Source organism: Sebastes fasciatus, chromosome 6 (genome assembly GCF_043250625.1).
Source record: "Sebastes fasciatus isolate fSebFas1 chromosome 6, fSebFas1.pri, whole genome shotgun sequence".
Classification (NCBI taxonomy): Eukaryota; Metazoa; Chordata; class Actinopteri; order Perciformes; family Sebastidae; genus Sebastes; species Sebastes fasciatus.
This window is the reverse complement of record NC_133800.1, coordinates 37,104,693-37,127,869: the sequence shown is the minus strand read 5'-3', so window position 1 is coordinate 37,127,869 and position 23,177 is coordinate 37,104,693. Positions and strand designations below refer to the sequence as shown.

The following is a 23,177-nucleotide window of genomic DNA, read 5'->3' as shown; positions in this document are numbered from 1 at the left end:
TGTCAACAGAAAAAAACAATTGACGGCTTTTATTTTGAAATGAAAGTGTTGATTTAAAAATAAGTTTTTACTTCTTTTCATCTCCGTAACATTTTCTACAGATAGACCTCGAAACTGTAGTAATGTAGCTGATATGATGTTAATATACAGTCAATAGATCACTTTCACTGTCTGTGACATATTCTACAGATGTCTAGACATGTAAACTGTAGTAATGTAGCTGATATGATGTCAATATACTGTCAATAGATCACCTTCACTGTCTGTTGTTGCTGTGAGACGTGCGCGGCACGCGTAAAAAATATGCGAGACCTCTATTCTATAAAAGAGACGCAGCTGAGACGCGCGTCTCATGCGGGCAGTGTGGCTGCTCTAATCTGTTAACATGGGTGCCACAATGAAAAACAACACGCCACACAGCCGCCACGCGCTCCTGACGTTGTATGTGTGTCCACGCCGTGACAGTCAGTGCATGTTGTGCCCATGGCGCGGAGAAGATCATCCTATCATTCTGCCTTGAATTAAGAAAAAAAACGAAGAAAAAAAAACGGCCCTCAGACGGGAGTCAAAAGAGCCGGATCTTATCGTTCACTTAAAAGAGTCGTCTCTTTGAACCGACTCGTTCGTAACTGACACATCACTAGAATCAGAGCGGAGGAATGTTTTCAGTGTGAAAGCCTCCAACGAGCCGCTCTGTCCCGGCATTAACCGCTCTGTCCCGGCATTAACCGCTCTGTCCCGGCATTAACCGCTCTGTCCCGGGTATTAACCGCTCTAGTTTAACCGCAGTAGAGCTGATGATAGCGCAGCCTCGGAGCTGTAACCCTAACCCAGCAGCGGGACATCCTGGAACAGACGGAGACCCATCAGGAGGACGCCGAGCAGCGGACACTCAGTCTGAACATCGACCCAACACCATGTGAGATGAACCGGGACAAACCCGGGACCGGGACGGAGGACAGCGACGTCATCATGAAGAGCAGCTCGGTGAGTTAGCTACGGTCTGTTAGCACCGGTTGGTTAGCAACGGTCCGCTAACTGAAGCTAACTGAAGCTAATCAGTTGACAGCAGCTGGAATGTGATGCGCTGAAAACACTGGAGATGTCATGGCCGTTAGCCGTTAGCTAGCTGTAGCATGCTAGTTAGCTGCTACAGCTAGCTAGTCAGCTAACTCAACATAGATAACTAGTTTCAACTAGTTCCTGTTTACTGCAGGTTAATAACTAGCTCCTGTTTACTGCAGGTTAATAACTAGCTCCTGTTTACTGCAGGTTAATAACTAGCTCCTGTTTACTGCAGGTTAATAACTAGCTCCTGTTTACTCCAGGTTAATAACTAGCTCCTGTTTACTCCAGGTTAATAACTAGCTCCTGTTTACTGCAGGTTAATAACTAGCTCCTGTTTACTGCAGGTTAATAACTAGCTCCTGTTTACTGCAGGTTAATAACTAGCTCCTGTTTACTGCAGGTTAATAACTAGCTCCTGTTTACTCCAGGTTAATAACTAGCTCCTGTTTACTCCAGGTTAATAACTAGCTCCTGTTTACTGCAGGTTAATAACTAGCTCCTGTTTACTCCAGGTTAATAACTAGCTCCTGTTTACTGCAGGTTAATAACTAGCTCCTGTTTACTGCAGGTTAATAACTAGCTCCTGTTTATTCCAGGTTAATAACTAACTCCTGTTTACTGCAGGTTAATAACTAGCTCCTGTTTACTGCAGGTTAATAACTAGCTCCTGTTTACTGCAGGTTAATAACTAGCTCCTGTTTATTCCAGGTTAATAACTAGCTCCTGTTTACTGCAGGTTAATAACTAGCTCCTGTTTACTCCAGGTTAATAACTAGCTCCTGTTTACTGCAGGTTAATAACTAGCTCCTGTTTACTGCAGGTTAATAACTAGCTCCTGTTTATTCCAGGTTAATAACTAGCTCCTGTTTACTGCAGGTTAATAACTAGCTCCTGTTTATTCCAGGTTAATAACTAGCTCCTGTTTACTCCAGGTTAATAACTAGCTCCTGTTTACTCCAGGTTAATAACTAGCTCCTGTTTACTGCAGGTTAATAACTAGCTCCTGTTTACTGCAGGTTAATAACTAGCTCCTGTTTATTCCAGGTTAATAACTAGCTCCTGTTTACTGCAGGTTAATAACTAGCTCCTGTTTATTCCAGGTTAATAACTAGCTCCTGTTTACTCCAGGTTAATAACTAGCTCCTGTTTACTGCAGGTTAATAACTAGCTCCTGTTTACTGCAGGTTAATAACTAGCTCCTGTTTACTGCAGGTTAATAACTAGCTCCTGTTTACTCCAGGTTAATAACTAGCTCCTGTTTACTGCAGGTTAATAACTAGCTCCTGTTTACTGCAGGTTAATAACTAGCTCCTGTTTACTCCAGGTTAATAACTAGCTCCTGTTTACTGCAGGTTAATAACTAGCTCCTGTTTACTCCAGGTTAATAACTAGCTCCTGTTTACTCCAGGTTAATAACTAGCTCCTGTTTACTGCAGGTTAATAACTAGCTCCTGTTTACTCCAGGTTAATAACTAGCTCCTGTTTACTCCAGGTTAATAACTAGCTCCTGTTTACTGCAGGTTAATAACTAGCTCCTGTTTACTGCAGGTTAATAACTAGCTCCTGTTTACTGCAGGTTAATAACTAGCTCCTGTTTACTGCAGGTTAATAACTAGCTCCTGTTTACTCCAGGTTAATAACTAGCTCCTGTTTACTCCAGGTTAATAACTAGCTCCTGTTTACTGCAGGTTAATAACTAGCTCCTGTTTACTGCAGGTTAATAACTAGCTCCTGTTTACTGCAGGTTAATAACTAGCTCCTGTTTACTGCAGGTTAATAACTAGCTCCTGTTTACTCCAGGTTAATAACTAGCTCCTGTTTACTGCAGGTTAATAACTAGCTCCTGTTTACTGCAGGTTAATAACTAGCTCCTGTTTATTCCAGGTTAATAACTAACTCCTGTTTACTGCAGGTTAATAACTAGCTCCTGTTTACTGCAGGTTAATAACTAGCTCCTGTTTACTGCAGGTTAATAACTAGCTCCTGTTTATTCCAGGTTAATAACTAGCTCCTGTTTACTGCAGGTTAATAACTAGCTCCTGTTTACTCCAGGTTAATAACTAGCTCCTGTTTACTGCAGGTTAATAACTAGCTCCTGTTTACTGCAGGTTAATAACTAGCTCCTGTTTACTCCAGGTTAATAACTAGCTCCTGTTTACTGCAGGTTAATAACTAGCTCCTGTTTACTGCAGGTTAATAACTAGCTCCTGTTTACTCCAGGTTAATAACTAGCTCCTGTTTACTGCAGGTTAATAACTAGCTCCTGTTTACTCCAGGTTAATAACTAGCTCCTGTTTACTCCAGGTTAATAACTAGCTCCTGTTTACTGCAGGTTAATAACTAGCTCCTGTTTACTCCAGGTTAATAACTAGCTCCTGTTTACTCCAGGTTAATAACTAGCTCCTGTTTACTGCAGGTTAATAACTAGCTCCTGTTTACTGCAGGTTAATAACTAGCTCCTGTTTACTGCAGGTTAATAACTAGCTCCTGTTTACTGCAGGTTAATAACTAGCTCCTGTTTACTGCAGGTTAATAACTAGCTCCTGTTTACTGCAGGTTAATAACTAGCTCCTGTTTACTCCAGGTTAATAACTAGCTCCTGTTTACTCCAGGTTAATAACTAGCTCCTGTTTACTGCAGGTTAATAACTAGCTCCTGTTTACTGCAGGTTAATAACTAGCTCCTGTTTACTGCAGGTTAATAACTAGCTCCTGTTTACTGCAGGTTAATAACTAGCTCCTGTTTACTGCAGGTTAATAACTAGCTCCTGTTTACTGCAGGTTAATAACTAGCTCCTGTTTACTGCAGGTTAATAACTAGCTCCTGTTTATTCCAGGTTAATAACTAACTCCTGTTTACTGCAGGTTAATAACTAGCTCCTGTTTACTGCAGGTTAATAACTAGCTCCTGTTTACTGCAGGTTAATAACTAGCTCCTGTTTATTCCAGGTTAATAACTAGCTCCTGTTTACTGCAGGTTAATAACTAGCTCCTGTTTACTCCAGGTTAATAACTAGCTCCTGTTTACTGCAGGTTAATAACTAGCTCCTGTTTACTGCAGGTTAATAACTAGCTCCTGTTTATTCCAGGTTAATAACTAACTCCTGTTTACTGCAGGTTAATAACTAGCTCCTGTTTACTGCAGGTTAATAACTAGCTCCTGTTTACTGCAGGTTAATAACTAGCTCCTGTTTATTCCAGGTTAATAACTAGCTCCTGTTTACTGCAGGTTAATAACTAGCTCCTGTTTACTCCAGGTTAATAACTAGCTCCTGTTTACTGCAGGTTAATAACTAGCTCCTGTTTACTGCAGGTTAATAACTAGCTCCTGTTTACTCCAGGTTAATAACTAGCTCCTGTTTACTGCAGGTTAATAACTAGCTCCTGTTTACTGCAGGTTAATAACTAGCTCCTGTTTACTCCAGGTTAATAACTAGCTCCTGTTTACTGCAGGTTAATAACTAGCTCCTGTTTACTCCAGGTTAATAACTAGCTCCTGTTTACTCCAGGTTAATAACTAGCTCCTGTTTACTGCAGGTTAATAACTAGCTCCTGTTTACTCCAGGTTAATAACTAGCTCCTGTTTACTCCAGGTTAATAACTAGCTCCTGTTTACTGCAGGTTAATAACTAGCTCCTGTTTACTGCAGGTTAATAACTAGCTCCTGTTTACTGCAGGTTAATAACTAGCTCCTGTTTACTGCAGGTTAATAACTAGCTCCTGTTTACTGCAGGTTAATAACTAGCTCCTGTTTACTCCAGGTTAATAACTAGCTCCTGTTTACTCCAGGTTAATAACTAGCTCCTGTTTACTGCAGGTTAATAACTAGCTCCTGTTTACTGCAGGTTAATAACTAGCTCCTGTTTACTGCAGGTTAATAACTAGCTCCTGTTTACTGCAGGTTAATAACTAGCTCCTGTTTACTGCAGGTTAATAACTAGCTCCTGTTTACTGCAGGTTAATAACTAGCTCCTGTTTATTCCAGGTTAATAACTAACTCCTGTTTACTGCAGGTTAATAACTAGCTCCTGTTTACTGCAGGTTAATAACTAGCTCCTGTTTACTGCAGGTTAATAACTAGCTCCTGTTTATTCCAGGTTAATAACTAGCTCCTGTTTACTGCAGGTTAATAACTAGCTCCTGTTTACTCCAGGTTAATAACTAGCTCCTGTTTACTGCAGGTTAATAACTAGCTCCTGTTTACTGCAGGTTAATAACTAGCTCCTGTTTATTCCAGGTTAATAACTAACTCCTGTTTACTGCAGGTTAATAACTAGCTCCTGTTTACTGCAGGTTAATAACTAGCTCCTGTTTACTGCAGGTTAATAACTAGCTCCTGTTTATTCCAGGTTAATAACTAGCTCCTGTTTACTGCAGGTTAATAACTAGCTCCTGTTTACTCCAGGTTAATAACTAGCTCCTGTTTACTGCAGGTTAATAACTAGCTCCTGTTTACTGCAGGTTAATAACTAGCTCCTGTTTATTCCAGGTTAATAACTAGCTCCTGTTTACTGCAGGTTAATAACTAGCTCCTGTTTATTCCAGGTTAATAACTAGCTCCTGTTTACTCCAGGTTAATAACTAGCTCCTGTTTACTCCAGGTTAATAACTAGCTCCTGTTTACTGCAGGTTAATAACTAGCTCCTGTTTATTCCAGGTTAATAACTAGCTCCTGTTTACTGCAGGTTAATAACTAGCTCCTGTTTATTCCAGGTTAATAACTAGCTCCTGTTTACTCCAGGTTAATAACTAGCTCCTGTTTACTGCAGGTTAATAACTAGCTCCTGTTTATTCCAGGTTAATAACTAGCTCCTGTTTACTGCAGGTTAATAACTAGCTCCTGTTTACTGCAGGTTAATAACTAGCTCCTGTTTACTGCAGGTTAATAACTAGCTCCTGTTTACTCCAGGTTAATAACTAGCTCCTGTTTACTGCAGGTTAATAACTAGCTCCTGTTTACTGCAGGTTAATAACTAGCTCCTGTTTACTCCAGGTTAATAACTAGCTCCTGTTTACTGCAGGTTAATAACTAGCTCCTGTTTACTCCAGGTTAATAACTAGCTCCTGTTTACTCCAGGTTAATAACTAGCTCCTGTTTACTGCAGGTTAATAACTAGCTCCTGTTTACTCCAGGTTAATAACTAGCTCCTGTTTACTCCAGGTTAATAACTAGCTCCTGTTTACTGCAGGTTAATAACTAGCTCCTGTTTACTCCAGGTTAATAACTAGCTCCTGTTTACTCCAGGTTAATAACTAGCTCCTGTTTACTGCAGGTTAATAACTAGCTCCTGTTTACTGCAGGTTAATAACTAGCTCCTGTTTATTCCAGGTTAATAACTAGCTCCTGTTTACTGCAGGTTAATAACTAGCTCCTGTTTACTGCAGGTTAATAACTAGCTCCTGTTTACTGCAGGTTAATAACTAGCAGCCTGTTTACTGCAGATTAATAACTAGCAGACTACTATCTATGATGTGTTGTTGTTGTGGTTGTCTCTTAGGCTGTGACATGCACTGACATCCTGCAGCTTCTATGCTGATGACACTATTTTCTCCAAGTAGATGTTGTAGTTTATTTTGGTCAGAGAGGGAATCAAAATCTTGTTTACATTTAATTTTTGTAAAAATAAATTTCCTAATTCCTTCATATGTGCTACATTATCACTGCTTTCTTTTCAGAGAAGTTCAGATGTTACCTGAAGACAGTTTGTTCACACCTGGAGACATGTAGCTAGCTTAGTGGTTGCTTTAAATGCTTGTTGTCAAAGTTAAACACTCCAGACTAAACAGCCTTTAATGGTGTTTTTTTTCTTCTGTTAAATTTGCATGTAATTGATTCCTCCATAGCTCCTCATTTTACAGCTTTCAAACAGTGCAGTCGTTGTGTGCTGAATTTCCCTTCTACTGTAATATATAAGCTCAGTTAGTCATAAATAAGGGGTATTGACCTGTCAGTGAACGCATCATGCAAATGACAGTAACCATGTTTGCATATAATCCTTTTATTCATCCAGCCTTCATGTCAACCTTTGTAGGCCTTCTGGACAGTATCTGTCATTGTTTTGTGTTGTTAATTGATTTCCAATAATAAATATATACATACATTTGCATAAAGCAGCATATTTGTCCACTCCCATGTTGATAAGAGGATTAAATACTTGACAAATCTCCTTTTAAGTTACATTTTAAACAGATAAAAAATGTAAGGTTAATCATGATTAACTCAGGACAATCATGCGATTAATTGTGATTAAATATTTTAATTGATTAACAGCCCTAATAGAAATAAATAAGACCTACTGAATTTCCCTTCTATTGTAATATATAAGCGCAGTAAGTAATAAATAAGCTATACTGTCCTGTCAGTGAATGCATCATGCAAATGACAGTAACCACGTCTGCATATAATCCTTTTATTCATCCAACTTTCCACGGGACTATTTCTTTGAAATGCAAAACATATTCAGCTTCACATCCAAAGAGTCTAGGGCTGCGTTTAACTACAGTATTATTTTCCTAGTCTCTTATTTATAATTTTCCTGGTTAATCAAGTCTTTAAACATCTTGTTTCGTCCGACCAACAGTCTAAAACCCAAAGATCCAGTTATCGTATAAGAAAATAAATGCAACAAATCCTCATAATTCAGAAGCTGGAACTCATTTGCTTAAAAAGGTATAAATGAAACCCCCAAAACATTAAAGAAAACAACAAACTGAGTGACATTAACTCCATGAATTGGACACAACAACAACAGCCTTCATTGTGTTTTAACCTTTAATGAGGAGAGACTCATTGAGATTAAAATCTCTTTTTATTGTGTGTCCTGGCAGCAACAATGAGATACAGACAAACCACATAGACGACAGATAGATAACTCAATAATAGGCCACAAATCTGAATTGTATAGAAATGTTGAAATCAAGAATAAAAGTTCTAATACAATCATATAAAAGATTCATCCTAAATAGCACATTGAAACAACCTAAGAGCTACTAAACCGTTAAAGTCCAGATCCAACTTTCTACTGGACTATTTGTTGTGAGATGCAAAACCCATTCAGCTTCACATCCAAAGAGTCTCTAGTGCTGCAACTAACTGTTATTTTCATAGTCTGTTATTTATCATTTACTGGTTAATCAAGTCTTTATAACATCTTAAATTGTCTGACCAACAGTCTAAAACCCAAAAGACAGATCAGTGTCTTTGTTTACATGTACAGGACTTAGAAACTTGTTTCAGATTCATTTTCAGTCGTTCCAGATCTGAAGTAGTTTCATTTTGACTTCACGTACATTTGACAGATCTCTGAACAGAGTTTGGCTTGCAGCTCTCTATGCAAAGCACTTCTTTTAACTGACTCTACTGATGCAACCACATCAGATTGTTTCCTGTGAAGGCCATGCAGCTCCTTGATGAATTATTTGGGAAAGTGAGAGATAAAAAAACAGAGCAGACCAGATTGTTTTCAAGTCAGGGTTTATTTTGTAGTTCAAAGGTGCCGGCAGTGGCTTTAACCCTCTGAGACCTGTGATCCAGACCGACTTTACTGTATTTCAGAGGCTGTAGCAGGTTCAGTTTTAGAGCTACAGACATCCTATAAAACTAGAAAACCTGATGAATCCATTGGTATCATACATGTCATGCTGGCTTGTCGAGAAGGAGGATAAATAACGCTGGAGCCCAACTGGATTGATGTGTGATCATGTTAGTCCCATAGGAGGCATTTCATTGACCTCACTGTATAAAATGACCTGTGGTGACCTCTAGGATAATCACAGTCTCATGAAACTTTACAGCCACAAACTAGAGACCTAGAGCATTCAGAGGATGGATGGATCAAACTAGAGGCCTAGAGCATTCAGAGGATGGATGGATCAAACTAGAGACCTAGAGCATTCAGAGGATGGATGGATCAAACTAGAGACCTAGAGCATTCAGAGGATGGATGGATCAAACTAGAGACCTAGAGCATTCAGAGGATGGATGGATCAGACTAGAGACCTAGAGCATTCAGAGGATGGATGGATCAAACTAGAGGCCTAGAGCATTCAGAGGATGGATGGATCAAACTAGAGGCCTAGAGCATTCAGAGGATGGATGGATCAGACTAGAGACCTAGAGCATTCAGAGGATGGATGGATCAAACTAGAGACCTAGAGCATTCAGAGGATGGATGGATCAGACTAGAGACCTAGAGCATTCAGAGGATGGATGGATCAAACTAGAGGCCTAGAGCATTCAGAGGATGGATGGATCAGACTAGAGACCTAGAGCATTCAGAGGATGGATGGATCAAACTAGAGACCTAGAGCATTCAGAGGATGGATGGATCAGACTAGAGACCTAGAGCATTCAGAGGATGGATGGATCAAACTAGAGGCCTAGAGCATTCAGAGGATGGATGGATCAAACTAGAGACCTAGAGCATTCAGAGGATGGATGGATCAAACTAGAGGCCTAGAGCATTCAGAGGATGGATGGATCAGACTAGAGACCTAGAGCAATGATCTCCCCCTAAAGACCCCCTGTATCCCCCTAAAGAAGACTAAAACAGGTCTATTGTGGGTCTCGGAGGGTTAACGAACACAACAACATGTAGGAATAAATTCGCCGACACTAAACAGTTACCTGGAGGGTTGAACAAAGTGAAACTGCTGTTTTTTATTTGGGTAACTTCTTTTTTTTTCAATTCAGTTTTATTTATATAGCATCAAATCATAACAGAAATGATCTCGAGACACTTTACATATCCAGACCGTACTCTCTCGTTTACAGAGACCCATCATGAGATCACCCATGATCGAGCACTGGGGCAAGAAAAAACTCCCTTTTCATTGTGGTTATGGCTTTTTTTAAACTTCCTATACTGATAACAGAAACGGCTCTACCAACCTGCTGTTTAGACTTTCTTCAGAAATACCACAATGTAACTTTAGATCTGATAAGACTACTTAATGCATACTCTTTGTACTGTACCTGTATATGCATTTGGAAAAACATGACTGTAGATTTAGTTTCCTGTAGCTTTTTAAGTCTCTTATTGAGTACATCTGAAATTGAGAACTACATTAGAAACTGTCAGTAGAGAATGTGACCGTGCAGACATCATGTTGGAGTAAGATATTAGAGGACGAGGGCGGTATACTATAGAAGACAGGAGTTTTAATCAGATTGTACAGGAAGTGAGGATGAATAGTTAATGTTTCTGCCCGTCTTCTCGCCGCAGCACGGCCGAGGCCGAGCCAGAGTGACTCATGCGGTGGTGGTCATCTTCCTGGAGTTCTTCGCCTGGGGGCTGCTGACCACGCCCATGCTGACCGTGAGTAAACGCACGCCCAACATCAACATCAACAACACACATCGCCTCATCAGCTGGATGTCTGTAGGTCCATCACCTGCTTACACGTCTCTCTGTGAAGAGGTGGATGGGTTCTTTTATTAAAGGATAAGTACACACATTTTCAGGTGTGTCTTAATTCAACATGGCAGTATAAACTTTGAAAGGTTTAGTTAGTTAGTTTTTTGTCCTTTTCATAAATTCCCTTTGTGTCTGTGGCGACTGTCTGTTAAATACAACCACAACAAAAGACAAGGGATGATTTATTTAGTGTTTTACATTTTACAAGTAGAAGATGGAGACATTATGGATCCACATGAGAGAGAAAAAGTACAAAAGACTAAACCCAGATGTTAAACAACTGGTCTGTTTCTGAATGTAATATACATGTAAAGTATTCTAATGGCTCTGAATCTAACAGCACTCTCTGCCAGCCGTTAACAGTCGGTACTTTGTCATTAATCCACTGCAATAAAATGTTCTTCCTCGCAGTGTAAGTAAAAATACAGTACAATCTGTTATTGATGTTACATACAGTATGTGCTTGGGAGGCCCAGTATGAGGACACTGGGTGATTGTATTGCAACTGTATTCATGTGTGATGATGTTAGTCCCCATAGAAGACCTGCTGTCTCCCCTTAAAGACCCCCTGTCCCCCCCTAAAGAAGGAGGAGTGGAAAAGGTTAAGGCAACTTTCAGACCAAAAATAGCAGACAGGTACAGATGAGAAGCTCCATGAAGTCCAGATTTAGGAACAGATCAATGAGTTTGAAGGTTTAAAATAGTCTGAGACAGGATTTTACAACTCGGGGAAAGTTTTCAGAGACAGTAATTTTGTCCTCCGATGAGGAATGTGGACTTTCTACCTTTACACACCTGTATGACCTGCACAAGTTGAGCCAGATTAAATAAAAGTACAAGTCGACCTTACGGCATACAGACTTTTGTCGGACATTTTAAGGGCAGCTGAACTTTGATGAAATCTCCTGCTTCCAGTCTTTGTGCTAAGCTATCTCTGTACTGGACACAGAGATTAAATGATATCTATCTGAAACGTCTGACTTCAAGAAGGAAAGCAAACCTGCATGTTCTCCTACATGTTGGAGTATTGCTGTAGTTTGTTTCCAGGGTGAAATGAGTTTAATAAAGCTTGTGGAGCCTCAGTCAGGAAGACAGATTGTCCTGTTTTCTCTTCATCTGTAGCAGATAACCTCTGCAGGTCTGAGTGCTGATGTATCAGAGTGTTACTAGTGTGTGACAGATATCCGCAGTAATGCATTTCCTTGGTACGTTTTCTGAATTAGTCACACAGCTGACCCATTACTACGCTTTAACACCAACATGTCTGTGTGTGAGAGAGAATATAAGAAGGTCCAGACTGACTGACGGTTGATGTCTAAATAGTTCAATCATTCAAAGTGCTGTGAAGACATGAAGCTGTTTACATTCTGTACATTACTAGGGGTGTCACCTTTTTCATTCAAAACTGGAAATCAATCAAAATTAGCTTCCGATCTCGACCGTCGAAATGAAAAGCAGGATTGTTGATTATTTGTTTTTCTCTCCACCCCCGCCTACATGTTTACAACCGTAAGAATAAAATAGGTGTACCAAAGAAATGTAACAGTCACCTCACTCACTCTTCAATTAGCTTAGTGGCTAGCAGACTTTAGTTAGTTAGTTAGTTAGTTAGTCCGTTAGTCAGTTAGTCAGTTAGTTAGTTAGTTAGTTAGTTAGTTAGTTAGTTAGTTAGTTAGTTAGTTAGTTAGTTAGTTAGTTAGTTAGTTAGTTAGTTCGTTCGTTCGTTCGTTCGTTCGTTCGTTCGTTCGTTCGTTCGTTCGTTCGTTTCCTTACTCATCATAGCTCTCCTACTCTTACTTGGTTTAACAAGAAGTCGCTGCATCTCCCGACAGAACAACACCACCGTTGGATTTCAGCCTACATGCACGTTTTTTCAGCTCAACGTTGTTGAATCAGAGCAGCTGCTGTTGGTAGTGAGAGCAACAAGCTAGCGGACTGCTGAGTGCCGTCTCTCTGACCGTCCAAAGCTCTGCCTCCGTCCTCAATGACCCACAGCGATCAGAGGAGAGACAGAGAATGAAAGCGTAGTCCCCTCACACATCTGACTGGACACATTTCAGCTCTGTGGCAGCACATTAATACATCTTCAACAGTAGTGTATATATTTTTAAAGAGATATCGACGTGACCTTCTTTTTGTTGTTTCAGGTCCTTCATGAGACGTTTCCTCAGCACACCTTCCTGATGAACGGCCTGGTTCACGGCGTGAAGGTAAGACCTCTCAACGCATCACAGATCATCAGATCAGGAACTGAAACCTCAGTATCTCGTCCTGCCCTTTATTTCATGTCATTCCTCGTCCCTTCTTCTTGTCTCTGTGGTGTCGGCTGTCTGACAAAAGCATAAAATGCCCTACCAACTAACCATTTCTGTCATTATCCATAAATATGCTGATTATTTTCTTGACTAATCGTTTGGTCTATAAAATCAGAGATGAAATCCGTGTCCTGCAGCACAAGGCGACGTCGTCAGAGAGCTCAACAAAAGCAGTAAATTCTCACTTTTGAGAATTATTTGTTGGGATTTTGCTTGAAAATGATTTAAACTGTTTATTGATTATAGAAATAGTTTGCAGTTATTTTTCTTTTGATCGACAATAAAAAAAACAATAAAACATGACCACTTTGACTCTTACATGTTTTAATTGTGTGGAGACTTTTTTCATGTTTGGTATTAACGTTTTTTTTTTTGTATCTGTCTTTAGGGCTTCCTGTCGTTTCTGTCGGCTCCTCTGATTGGTGCACTGTCAGACATCTGGGGCAGGAAGTCCTTCCTCCTCATGACGGTCTTCTTCACCTGCGCCCCCATCCCCTTCATGAGGATCAGCCCCTGGTGAGCCCAACAGCGTGTCTACAGTTACACCCACACTGATACATTGTGGTTTGAGAACGTCCACACTACTCTGGCGTTTTAAACTGGGTTGTGTTTCAGTCTGGACGGGCGACCTTTGAAAACGATGATGCAGACACCCATGTTTGCTTCCTGATTGGGTCTTATCAGTCACGATTGGTCACACCCCCCATCACGTGACCTTTTTTCAGATAAAAACAAATATCAGCCTCAACTCCCAGCGATTAATTCAACATGGATAACGAACTACAGGCGTCGCTGAGCTTGTTGTCTCTGTCTGCTAGCAGCTGTTCAGTTAATAAATCCTGCATCTGCAGGAGGAAGGGTACTGTTTGAGCGGTTTGTGACAATCCCCGTGTCCACCGGCGGCGATGTGTGATTGCCGTTTTTCAGCAGTGCGAATATGGACGGAGATTATTATTTATAATAATCATTACTGAGCACCAGGTGGTGCCAGCTACTCTTACTTGTTGTTAAAACGGTATACATTTGGTGAAGAGCACATTTTTTAAGACTCGTAACTCAAAATGTAGGACTCGGGACTTGAGTGCAAAGACTTGAGACTTATTTATGACTTGCAAAGCAATGACTTGGTCCCACCTCTGGTAGCCTTTACTAGGGCTGTACAATATGAGGAAAATATACGATAACGTTATTGAATATCGTGACGATATCACTTGCAATAAATAAACAGATATTAAAGTGCAGGTCAGCCTTTCTGCTGCTTTCAGTATTCTGCTTTAATACAACAAATTGATTGTTGAATAAAATAAATAAATAAAAGGAAATTCTTTCCAACATTCTTTTATCAAACTAATTGAACATTGAACTGAACACAAAAGGCTCCAAAAAAAAGGGATTTTAAAGTGCCATTTTTCTACTGATACTCTCTTTCAACTAACTCAAAAGAATACCTGAGTGTAATATCGCAGTCTTTCGCGATGTGTCACATATCAAAAATATGTGAAAAATGTCTGAAATATATATATATATATATAAAATATCAAAACAAATTCTGAAAGATATTAGTAAAATATGTGAAAACTAAACTAAATAATATCTATTTGTAAGGAGGACTTTCTACAAAAGCATGAAAAACCATTCAGAAATATGTGAAAAATGTCTGAAAAAATATTAGTGAAAAATGTCTGAATATTATTAGTAAAATCTGTGAAGAAATAGTAAAAAGAATATCCGAAAAATGTCTCAAAAATATTAGTGAAAATAGTCATAAAAATATCTAAAAGATATCTGTAAATTTTGTGAAAACTTAATTAAATAACATCTACTATTAAAGAGGACTTTCTACAAGCTAAAAGAATGAAAGACCATACAGACATATAGAGTCGTCCTCTCACACATCGGACTGACCTTTAACTGGATCTGACTGATCCAACATAATATTTCATTATCTCAATGAAATGTACTGAAACTAATTTATATGTGACACAAAAAAGCAATTTATTATTTTGGCCTGTAAAAAATATGCTTGGCCGGTGGAGTTCTCATCTACCGGTCCCTTTGGCCAGTCAGAAAGTAGATTTCGGTCAGCCCTGGTCTGATCTCTGTGAGAGGGTAGAGTAAGTGGATAGTCTGCAGCAGCCTGCTGGAGTTTGAACAGTCACATGTTGTTCATGTGAGCGTCTGAGGATCAGCATGTACCCTGCAGAGCATAGAGCTCCCAGCAAATATGTTTAAACTAGAAACCACAGCTTTCCTCTGCTGCTGGTCTCAGAGCTCAGCTGCACACTGTTCATGTGTTCTTCATAGAAAAGGTTTCATCTGTTTCTATGAAACATGAGCAGAAGTGGAGTGTTTCATGTCCATCTAAAGAAGAAACGGCATATAAGATCTAAATCACAGCTGAAGACACATTTAAAAAAAAACAACTTTATTTATAAAATATCTGTTTTAATGCTGCTCTTTCTCTCTCTCATACTAGCTGGTCATGAAGGAGGTTAAATAACCTTTTGGCAAGGAAAAAACTGTCATGGCTATTTTCAATCTATTTCCAGATATGTGAATGTGTGAGGGTTTTTGTCTGAAAAAGTGTCCAATACAAAGTCTGAAAAATGTAAGAACAAAAAAAAAGTCCCAAAATAAGTCTGAAAAATGTTCGAAAAAATGCAAGAAAAAAAATTTAAAGTCCCAAAATAAGTCTGACAAATGCAAGAATTTTTTTTTTTTAAAAAGTCCCTAAAAGTCTAAAAAATGTAAGAACAAAAATAAGTCTGAAAAATGTTCGAAAAAATGTTAAAAAAAAAAAGTCTGAAAAATGTCCAAAAAAAGTAAGAAAATTTCTTTTTTCCCAAAATAAGTCTGAAAAATGTAGGACATTTTTTTTTTTTTTAAATTTAAAGTCCCAAAATAAGTCTGAAAAATGTAAGAACAAAAAAAAGTCCCAAAAAAAGTCTGAAAAATGTTTGAAAAAATGTAAAAAAAAAAAAAAAGTCCCTAAATAGTCTGAAAAATGTCCAAAAAAAGTCTGAAAAATGTAAGAAAAAAAAATGCCCCAAAAAAAAGTCCCAAAATAAGTCTGAAAAATGTCCGAGAAAATGTAAAAAAAAAAAAAAAAAAATCAGAAAAATGTAAGAAAAGAAAAAAAAAGTCTGAAAAATTTCCGAAAGAAAGTCAGAAGACAAGTCAGATACTGGTATCATATGAAACTAGTAAACCTGATGAATCCATCGGTACCAACCATGTCAGACTAGCTGGTCATGAAGGAGGTTAAATAACGCTCCAAACTTGCACTACATTTTTTCGAGGAAAAACTGTCATGTCCATGTTCAAAGGGGTCCCTTGACCTCTGACCTCCAGATCAGTGAATGTAAATGGGTTCTATGGGTACCCACGAGTCTCCCCTTTACAGACATGCCCACTTTATGATCATCACATGCAGTTTGGGGCAAGTCATAGTCAAGTCAGCACACTGACACACTGACAGCTGTTGTTGCCTGTTGGGCTGCAGTTTGCCATGTTATGATTGGAGCATATTGTTTTATGCTAAATGCAGTACCTGTGAGGGTTTCTGGACAATATCTGTCATTGATTTGTGTTGTTAATTGATTTACAATAATAAATATATAAATACATTTAAATAAAGCAGCATATTAGTCCACTCCCATGTTGATAAGAGGATTAAATACTTGATAAATCTGTATTTGTGAGCTGTTGCTTCCTGTCTGTGTGTGCAGGTGGTATTTCGCTCTGATCTCCGTCTCAGGGATCTTCGCCGTGACCTTCTCGGTGATCTTCGCCTATGTGGCCGACATCACAGAGGAGCACGAGAGGAGCACGGCCTACGGACTGGTAACTACAGCCTGTTAGTCACCGCCACAGGAAGTGGCTTTAACTGTCCCAGGTTTAAAGATAAAGGAGCTCACAGCTCAGATCCATCACTGAATGGTATCTAGTTATGTGCTCATAATGGAGCACTTCCTGTAATGGACCATTGTGGGCGTATAATGGAGGGTGGAGAGCTGCTTCATGGTGTTTCCTGCCATTATGGAGATTCTGCAGAGAACCGGGGGTTGCAGGCAGGACAGGAAGTACAAGTACAAGTGGACTCTTTGAGTCGTCTGCGTGGTTGATGTCGAGGTTACAGACTCCGACAGAGTCAAGCTGCTGCAGTGCATTGTGGTCTTTGTCTCCCTGCTGGGCTCGCTGTTTTCTCTCATGTTTCTCCCCGTTGATGTTAAAAAAATTGTATATCCTGAGGAAAAACTCTGAATTTCCAAGATTTAAGCAGTAAATTCCGTGAAAAAACTCAAATTCGTACGTTGTTTTCTTCTGAATAGGACCAATTCACCATGTTGAAAATAATCTGTTGATTCTACGCTAAAATTCAGAGTGTATCCTCCTTAAGTATAATTTGATTAGGTCATCCGCTGCAGGATATACACGCGACCATACACGGCAGACGGCGGCGTCTGCGGTGTGACGAGGCTGATCCGACCTTGTGAAGCGATGTGGTGATGTTAGGGCTTCTGACTTTATGATCTCAGAACATCCATGTTCTTTTTTTATTGTAAAATTGTGAGTTTTTCCTTTTAAATTTAATTTAATCTCGGAAAATATTATAATTATTTTGCCGTTGAATAGAATACTTGTTTGAACTTACACTCACCGGCCACTTTATTAGGTACACCTTGCTAGTACCGGGTGGTCTTCATCTGCTTCAAGGTTGGACGTGTTGTGCGTTCAGAGATGGTGTTCTGCATACCTTGGTTGTAACGAGTGGTTATTTGAGTTACTGTTGCCTTTCTATCATCTCCAACCACTCTGCCCATTCTCCTCTGACCTCTGACATCAACAAGGCATTTCCGTCCACACAACTGCCGCTCACTGGATCTGTTCTCTTGTTGGGACCATTCTCTGTAAACCCTAGAGATGGTTGTGCGTGAAAATCCCAGTAGATCAGCAGTTTAATACTCAGACCAGCCCGTCTGGCACCAACAACCATGCCACGTTCAAAGTCACTTAAATCCCCTTTCCTCCCCATTCTGATGCTCGGTTTGAACTTCAGCAAGTCGTCTTCACCACGTCTAGATGACGTAATGCATTGAGTTGCTGCCATGTGATTGGCTGATTAGCTATTTGTGTTAACAAGCAATTGAACAGGTGTGCCTAATAAAGTGGCCGGTGAGTGTATATAATATATATTATATATGATAATTATTTTTTTTTTTGAATGATGTTTTCCACAACAGACAAAGCGCACCAGAGTCTTCCTGTAGAAGAAGGTGTCGGTCCGGTTGTTTGGTCCAAACCAAAGTTCAGTTGACAAACCGAACCGGCCTCCTCAGTAAAGTTCTTTTTCTCTGTGTGTGTCTCATCAGGTCTCGGCGACCTTCGCGGCCAGCTTGGTGACGAGCCCGGCCATCGGGGCCTACCTGTCGGCGGAGTACGGCGACAGCCTGGTGGTCCTGATCGCCACGGTGATCTCCGTGGCCGACATCGCCTTCGTGTTCTTCGTGGTCCCCGAGTCGCTGCCGGACAAGATGAGGCTGACGTCCTGGGGCTTCCCCATCTCCTGGGAGCAGGCCGACCCGTTCGCCGTGAGTTCCCCGAAACACCGCGGAGTGGGGTCAAAGGTCACGTGTAGTTAGGAGGAAAGAACATCACGTCTATTAGTCCACGCTGTGTGTATGAGCGGGCTTTATGTGATGCGTCTGACACGGTGTAACATCACAGCAATACTGCAGGATTTATATCATACAGTATATTTATTATATATATATATATATATATATATATATATATTATGCAGTTTGTTATATGATACATAATGTGAATTACAGGAGAAGGAGGTCCTTTTTGTTGTTGTAGCTGTAAAACAGACCTGAATCCTCAGAAAAAGACTCTTTCCTTAAATGGAGTAGAAACTATTAGTTTCCTGTTTGAGGCGGGAGATATGGGACTTCATAAATATCCTCTGTATTAATAACTGCTCTGGCACAAATAGAAGGAAACATGTTTGTGACTACAACACAAGGAGATATTTCTCAAAGCTGTGTGAAAACCAGCTACAGACGGAGCTGAAAGTAAAGCAGAAGAGAGAAACATAATTAATAAACTAGTTTGTTTTCATAACAATATTAAAAATGGATCGGTGATCTTTGGCAGCTGAACGGCCGTCACACTGGCAGCGAGCAGCACTGATCTCTGGGGTACTTTGTGCTGGGTGTCAGCTGATTGATTGATTGATTGATTGATTGATTGACTGACAGCTGTGTTGTTCTGTGTGTTCAGTCTCTGCGTCGGGTGGGTAAAGACACCACGGTGCTGCTGATCTGTGTCACAGTGTTCCTGTCCTACCTGCCTGAGGCCGGACAGTACTCCAGCTTCTTCCTCTACCTGAGACAGGTAACACACACACACACACACACACACACTCATAGAGTCAGACAAGTGGACAGTTGGATTTTTAAAACCATTTATTTATAATATTATTATATATATTTATATATGTATTTATGCCTAGATGACGTCATGTTGAGTGTTGATGGAGCAGCTGCGTAGCCCGGCACTGATCCATCCAGACTCCATTCAGAAAACAAGTTAAAAGTTGTCTGCTTGTCGTCATGGTAACAGACCTGACAAAGCATGAATTCAGATTTGTTTACTAATCAGCATCATCATGTAGTTATTTCAGCATCATTTTGATCCGTTTATTGATATTAAATCAAAGCTCAATCAGTTTATCTTGGGTTCATACCGCAGTAGAGACGCGTGGCTGCTCGATACAGTGATTAGAGCTCAGTCCAGTAGATGTTATGAACCCAGACAGGACAGCGTTAAGTTCTCCGATGTATCTGGGACTTCCACAACCGGCACAAAGCAGCAGTAGCGGTTATTTTCGTCTGGTTGATGAACAGTGTTGTTATCTGTGAGGGTCTGATTATTATTTCCTCTGTGTTTCAGGTGATTGAGTTTTCTCCTGCAGCCATCGCTGCCTTCATCGCCATGGTGGGAATCCTCTCTATAGTCGCTCAGGTACAGAAACAACCAGCCGACACCAACGCAGAGGATTTAGTTCATCCTCACTGTCTGTTTTCTGATTACCTCGCTGTCAGACAGCCCTTTCTGATGGGGAACTGAAGACGTTATCTATCCTCTCTTCAAAGCCACCAGACTCCATTCACTAAAACAGTAATTTACCTCTCAGAACACGGCTGCTGATCTACATCCTCTACTGCTGCCTCCATCGGTTAGTTAGTTTGTGTTATTGAGGCGGCAGTCGACCAGCAGCCGTGTTCTGAGAGGTACAATTACTGTTTATGTCAAAGGAGACTTTAAGATGTTTTAATATAGTTTCATATATCTGAGAAATGTAAAGATTGTGTCTGATTTCATTCGTCATGCACCATAATCTCCCTCCCTCTCTCCCTCTCTCCCTCTCTCCCTCTCTCCCTCTCTCTGTGTGTCAGACTCTCTTCCTCAGTGTTTTAATGAGGACCATCGGTAATAAGAACACCGTTCTTCTGGGTCTGGGCTTCCAGCTCTTCCAGCTGGCCTGGTACGGCTTCGGCTCCGAGCCCTGGTGAGGACAAGTTCTCACAGTATACCTGTTGTAGTTTCTGTTTTCTCTCATATCAGATGATATCACTTTCACACCTGAAGACAATAAAACTATAAATCCCTCTGAGTTCAGTTCAGTTTGTTTGATTGTGTTTTACTGGTGTCTGTTTCAGGATGATGTGGGCAGCAGGAACAGTAGCAGCCATGTCCTCCATCACCTTCCCAGCAGTCTCTGCTCTGGTGTCACACAGTGCATCACCTGACCAGCAAGGTCAGTACACCTGTCTGCTGCAGAGGAGGACAGGAGTCATGGATTGCCTTTCTTTGTGTCTTTGTGCTGATTGTTTTTCTGCACAAGTTTCTTTTTTTGATGCATGTTTGAAGACTGAATGTGTGATTTCTCTCTCTGTGTGTGTGTGTGTGTGTTTGTGCGTGTGTGTGTGTGTGCTCAGGTGTGGCCCAGGGGATGATCACAGGTATCAGAGGTCTGTGTAACGGTCTGGGTCCGGCTCTCTACGGCTTCATCTTCTTCCTCTTCAACGTGGAGCTGAACGACATGCAGCCGGTGGCAGGAAGACCCACACAGAACACAGAGGTACACGCACGCGCACGCACGCACGCACACACACACACACACACACACACACACACACAGGAAGTCTGCTGCTACCTTACCTGAACCTGAAGGATCCTTTAGACTGCGGTCCTCCAGTCGGGTCGTCTGAGTCGTTGTGTGTCATTAGAGAGATAACAGCCATCAGAAGAGGGAGGGAGAGAGTATCCAGTGTGTTGCATCAACCTCTCAGTCTGTTTGTAAAGTTATTTAGTTATTTTACTGAGGAATGTTTGAATAAGATCTTCTAGTGGAAGCGAAGGAACGATGGCAAAGATTCTTGGTCTCTTTAACATATAAAAAGATGCACCCTGAAATGATTACACTTTAATATTTGTTGCATTAGTGCTCTTTAGATCTTTAGAGCTGTTACAGTCAGACTGCATGTGCGTTGGTGTGTTTACTCGCGTGCGGACGGGCGTATCTTCTATATTGCAGTCACACCAAGAGCAAAGCGAATTTCTCGCCTCGCTTTACTTGTTACCATGACGACAAGCAGACAAGTTTTAAAATGCTTGTTTTCTGAATGGAGTCCGGATGGATCAGTGCCGGGCTATAAAGCTGCTCCATCAACATCTGGACATAAATACGGCAGCGGCGTAGACAGTCTGAAGTTTCTACACAAACATTTATAGATTTGTATTCATAACATTCTAGTTTTGGATTTGACTGGATTTTTCAAAATAAAGGTTTAATGTATTTTTTTTTTTCTCTCTGTAGAAGTCTATGATCCCCGGTCCTCCCTTCCTGTTCGGAGCGTGCGCCGTCTTATTCGCCCTCCTCGTCGCCATCTTCATCCCCGACCACCACCGATTGGCCGACGTCAAGACCTGCTCCGCCCGCAAATCCAGCAGCACCTCCGCCGCACACGCTCAGAGCGCCAGCCCCCTGGCCACGCCCACCAGCGACGCGGAGGACATCGAGCCGCTCCTGCAGGACAGCAGTATGTGACTGACTGACAGCCGGCCCGGCCAATCGCAGCGCTGAGGCCGTGAGCACCGTCTGCTAGTCCCGCCCCCCTTCAGAATAAAACCGTTATCAGCTTTTATTTTTTTATTTCTTCAGATCCAGACTGTTGAGATAAAAAGAGCCGAGGAACGTTAGGCGGCAATCACACTTTACGAGCTTTACTTCTCTACACGATATATATTTATTATATATGTTAGTCGCACAAATCAGTTTTCAAATATTAAAGGACTGGTTGTTTTAGTCCGGTCCTTCTAATGTTCTCTTCTTTATGGTTTAATATCAACTGTCAGAAAGTCAAACTAGAAACAGAATTAATTACATTTCTATTATTAATACATATATAGTTTATACTGAAGCCATGTTTAGCACCGGCCCAGGTGTGCTTGGACAGGTGTAACCAAAGGGCTCCAACCTTTCAGTGAGACGTTCCTCCGTCATCAGGATCTCCGTCACCATCACAGTTAAAGTTAATGAGATAAACTCAGTGTGTTCTTGTAGGATCCCATCACTCATCAATGAATCAGAAAATACGTTTAAGGACCTTTTTAAAAACAATACAAACTATTTTTTACTACATTTGTTTGTATTTTCCCGCCATAGCGCCGTTTTTAGAACTTGATGACACCCTTGAGGGGTTTGTTGCTGTCGTTCAGCTCTTTGCATCACTCAGACTGATGGCAAACTTCAAATCAACATCAAAATGTATTATCACAGATACTGTTTTTTTGGGCTACATATCTTCATTCTTAAAGGCAGTGTTACCTGAGCTCTTGATCGGACGACGGTATAGAGAAGGGCTGTACCGAGTAGATGGAAGCTTCATTCGTAATGTTGGCGTTTTAATTCTAAATCAACGTTGAAATGCTTGTTTTGCACGTCTGTTCATTGTGTTTAAAGCACAGTGTCAGATAAAGATCCGGCTACACTGATATTATTAGTATTATACTATTAGTAGAATTAGGGACCGTACACGTGCCACGTCTAAAAGCGTGTGGAAAACGTCAGCTGTGCCGCTGTTTTTTTCTTTCCAATGTGCTTCGGAGGTTGCGCTCCTGTTGCACCTGTTGTTACTAAGCAACCAAAACCTGCGAGCTGCGATGATGATCGTGAAGTTGTGGTAATTTAGCAGTAAAAGCCTCACTGACTAAACAATCAAAAGATTTCTCTGTGTCAGTTTGACCCTTCAACCGGATGTTGTGACGTTCTCGGTCAGAAAGGGTGAAGCCAGTAAAACAGTCTGTGA

At 40.7% G+C, this 23,177-nt stretch overlaps 1 protein-coding gene across 1 annotated transcript; it reads left to right on the top strand.

Moving 5' to 3' along the window:
- Positions 1 to 631: 631 nt before the first annotated feature.
- On the top strand, positions 632 to 22,010 carry mfsd14bb (major facilitator superfamily domain containing 14Bb). Its single transcript, XM_074639617.1, has 12 exons — positions 632 to 987; positions 10,292 to 10,384; positions 12,631 to 12,693; positions 13,187 to 13,314; positions 16,527 to 16,641; positions 18,171 to 18,389; positions 19,084 to 19,197; positions 19,756 to 19,827; positions 20,262 to 20,374; positions 20,526 to 20,623; positions 20,805 to 20,947; positions 21,686 to 22,010. Exons 1-12 carry the CDS (start codon positions 925 to 927, stop codon positions 21,914 to 21,916), a joined length of 1,452 nt encoding a protein of 483 aa, XP_074495718.1. The 5' UTR covers positions 632 to 924; the 3' UTR covers positions 21,917 to 22,010.
- Positions 22,011 to 23,177: the final 1,167 nt, after the last annotated feature.

Bases quoted from the DNA above. Each gene is read 5' to 3' on its own strand.
- mfsd14bb (XM_074639617.1), top strand. From the start codon at position 925: ATGAACCGGGACAAACCCGGGACCGGGACGGAGGACAGCGACGTCATC. The intron at 16,642-18,170 runs GTAACTACAGCC...GTGTCTCATCAG, and splicing joins GGAGCACGGCCTACGGACTG to GTCTCGGCGACCTTCGCGGC. The intron at 20,948-21,685 runs GTACACGCACGC...TTCTCTCTGTAG, and splicing joins GACCCACACAGAACACAGAG to AAGTCTATGATCCCCGGTCC.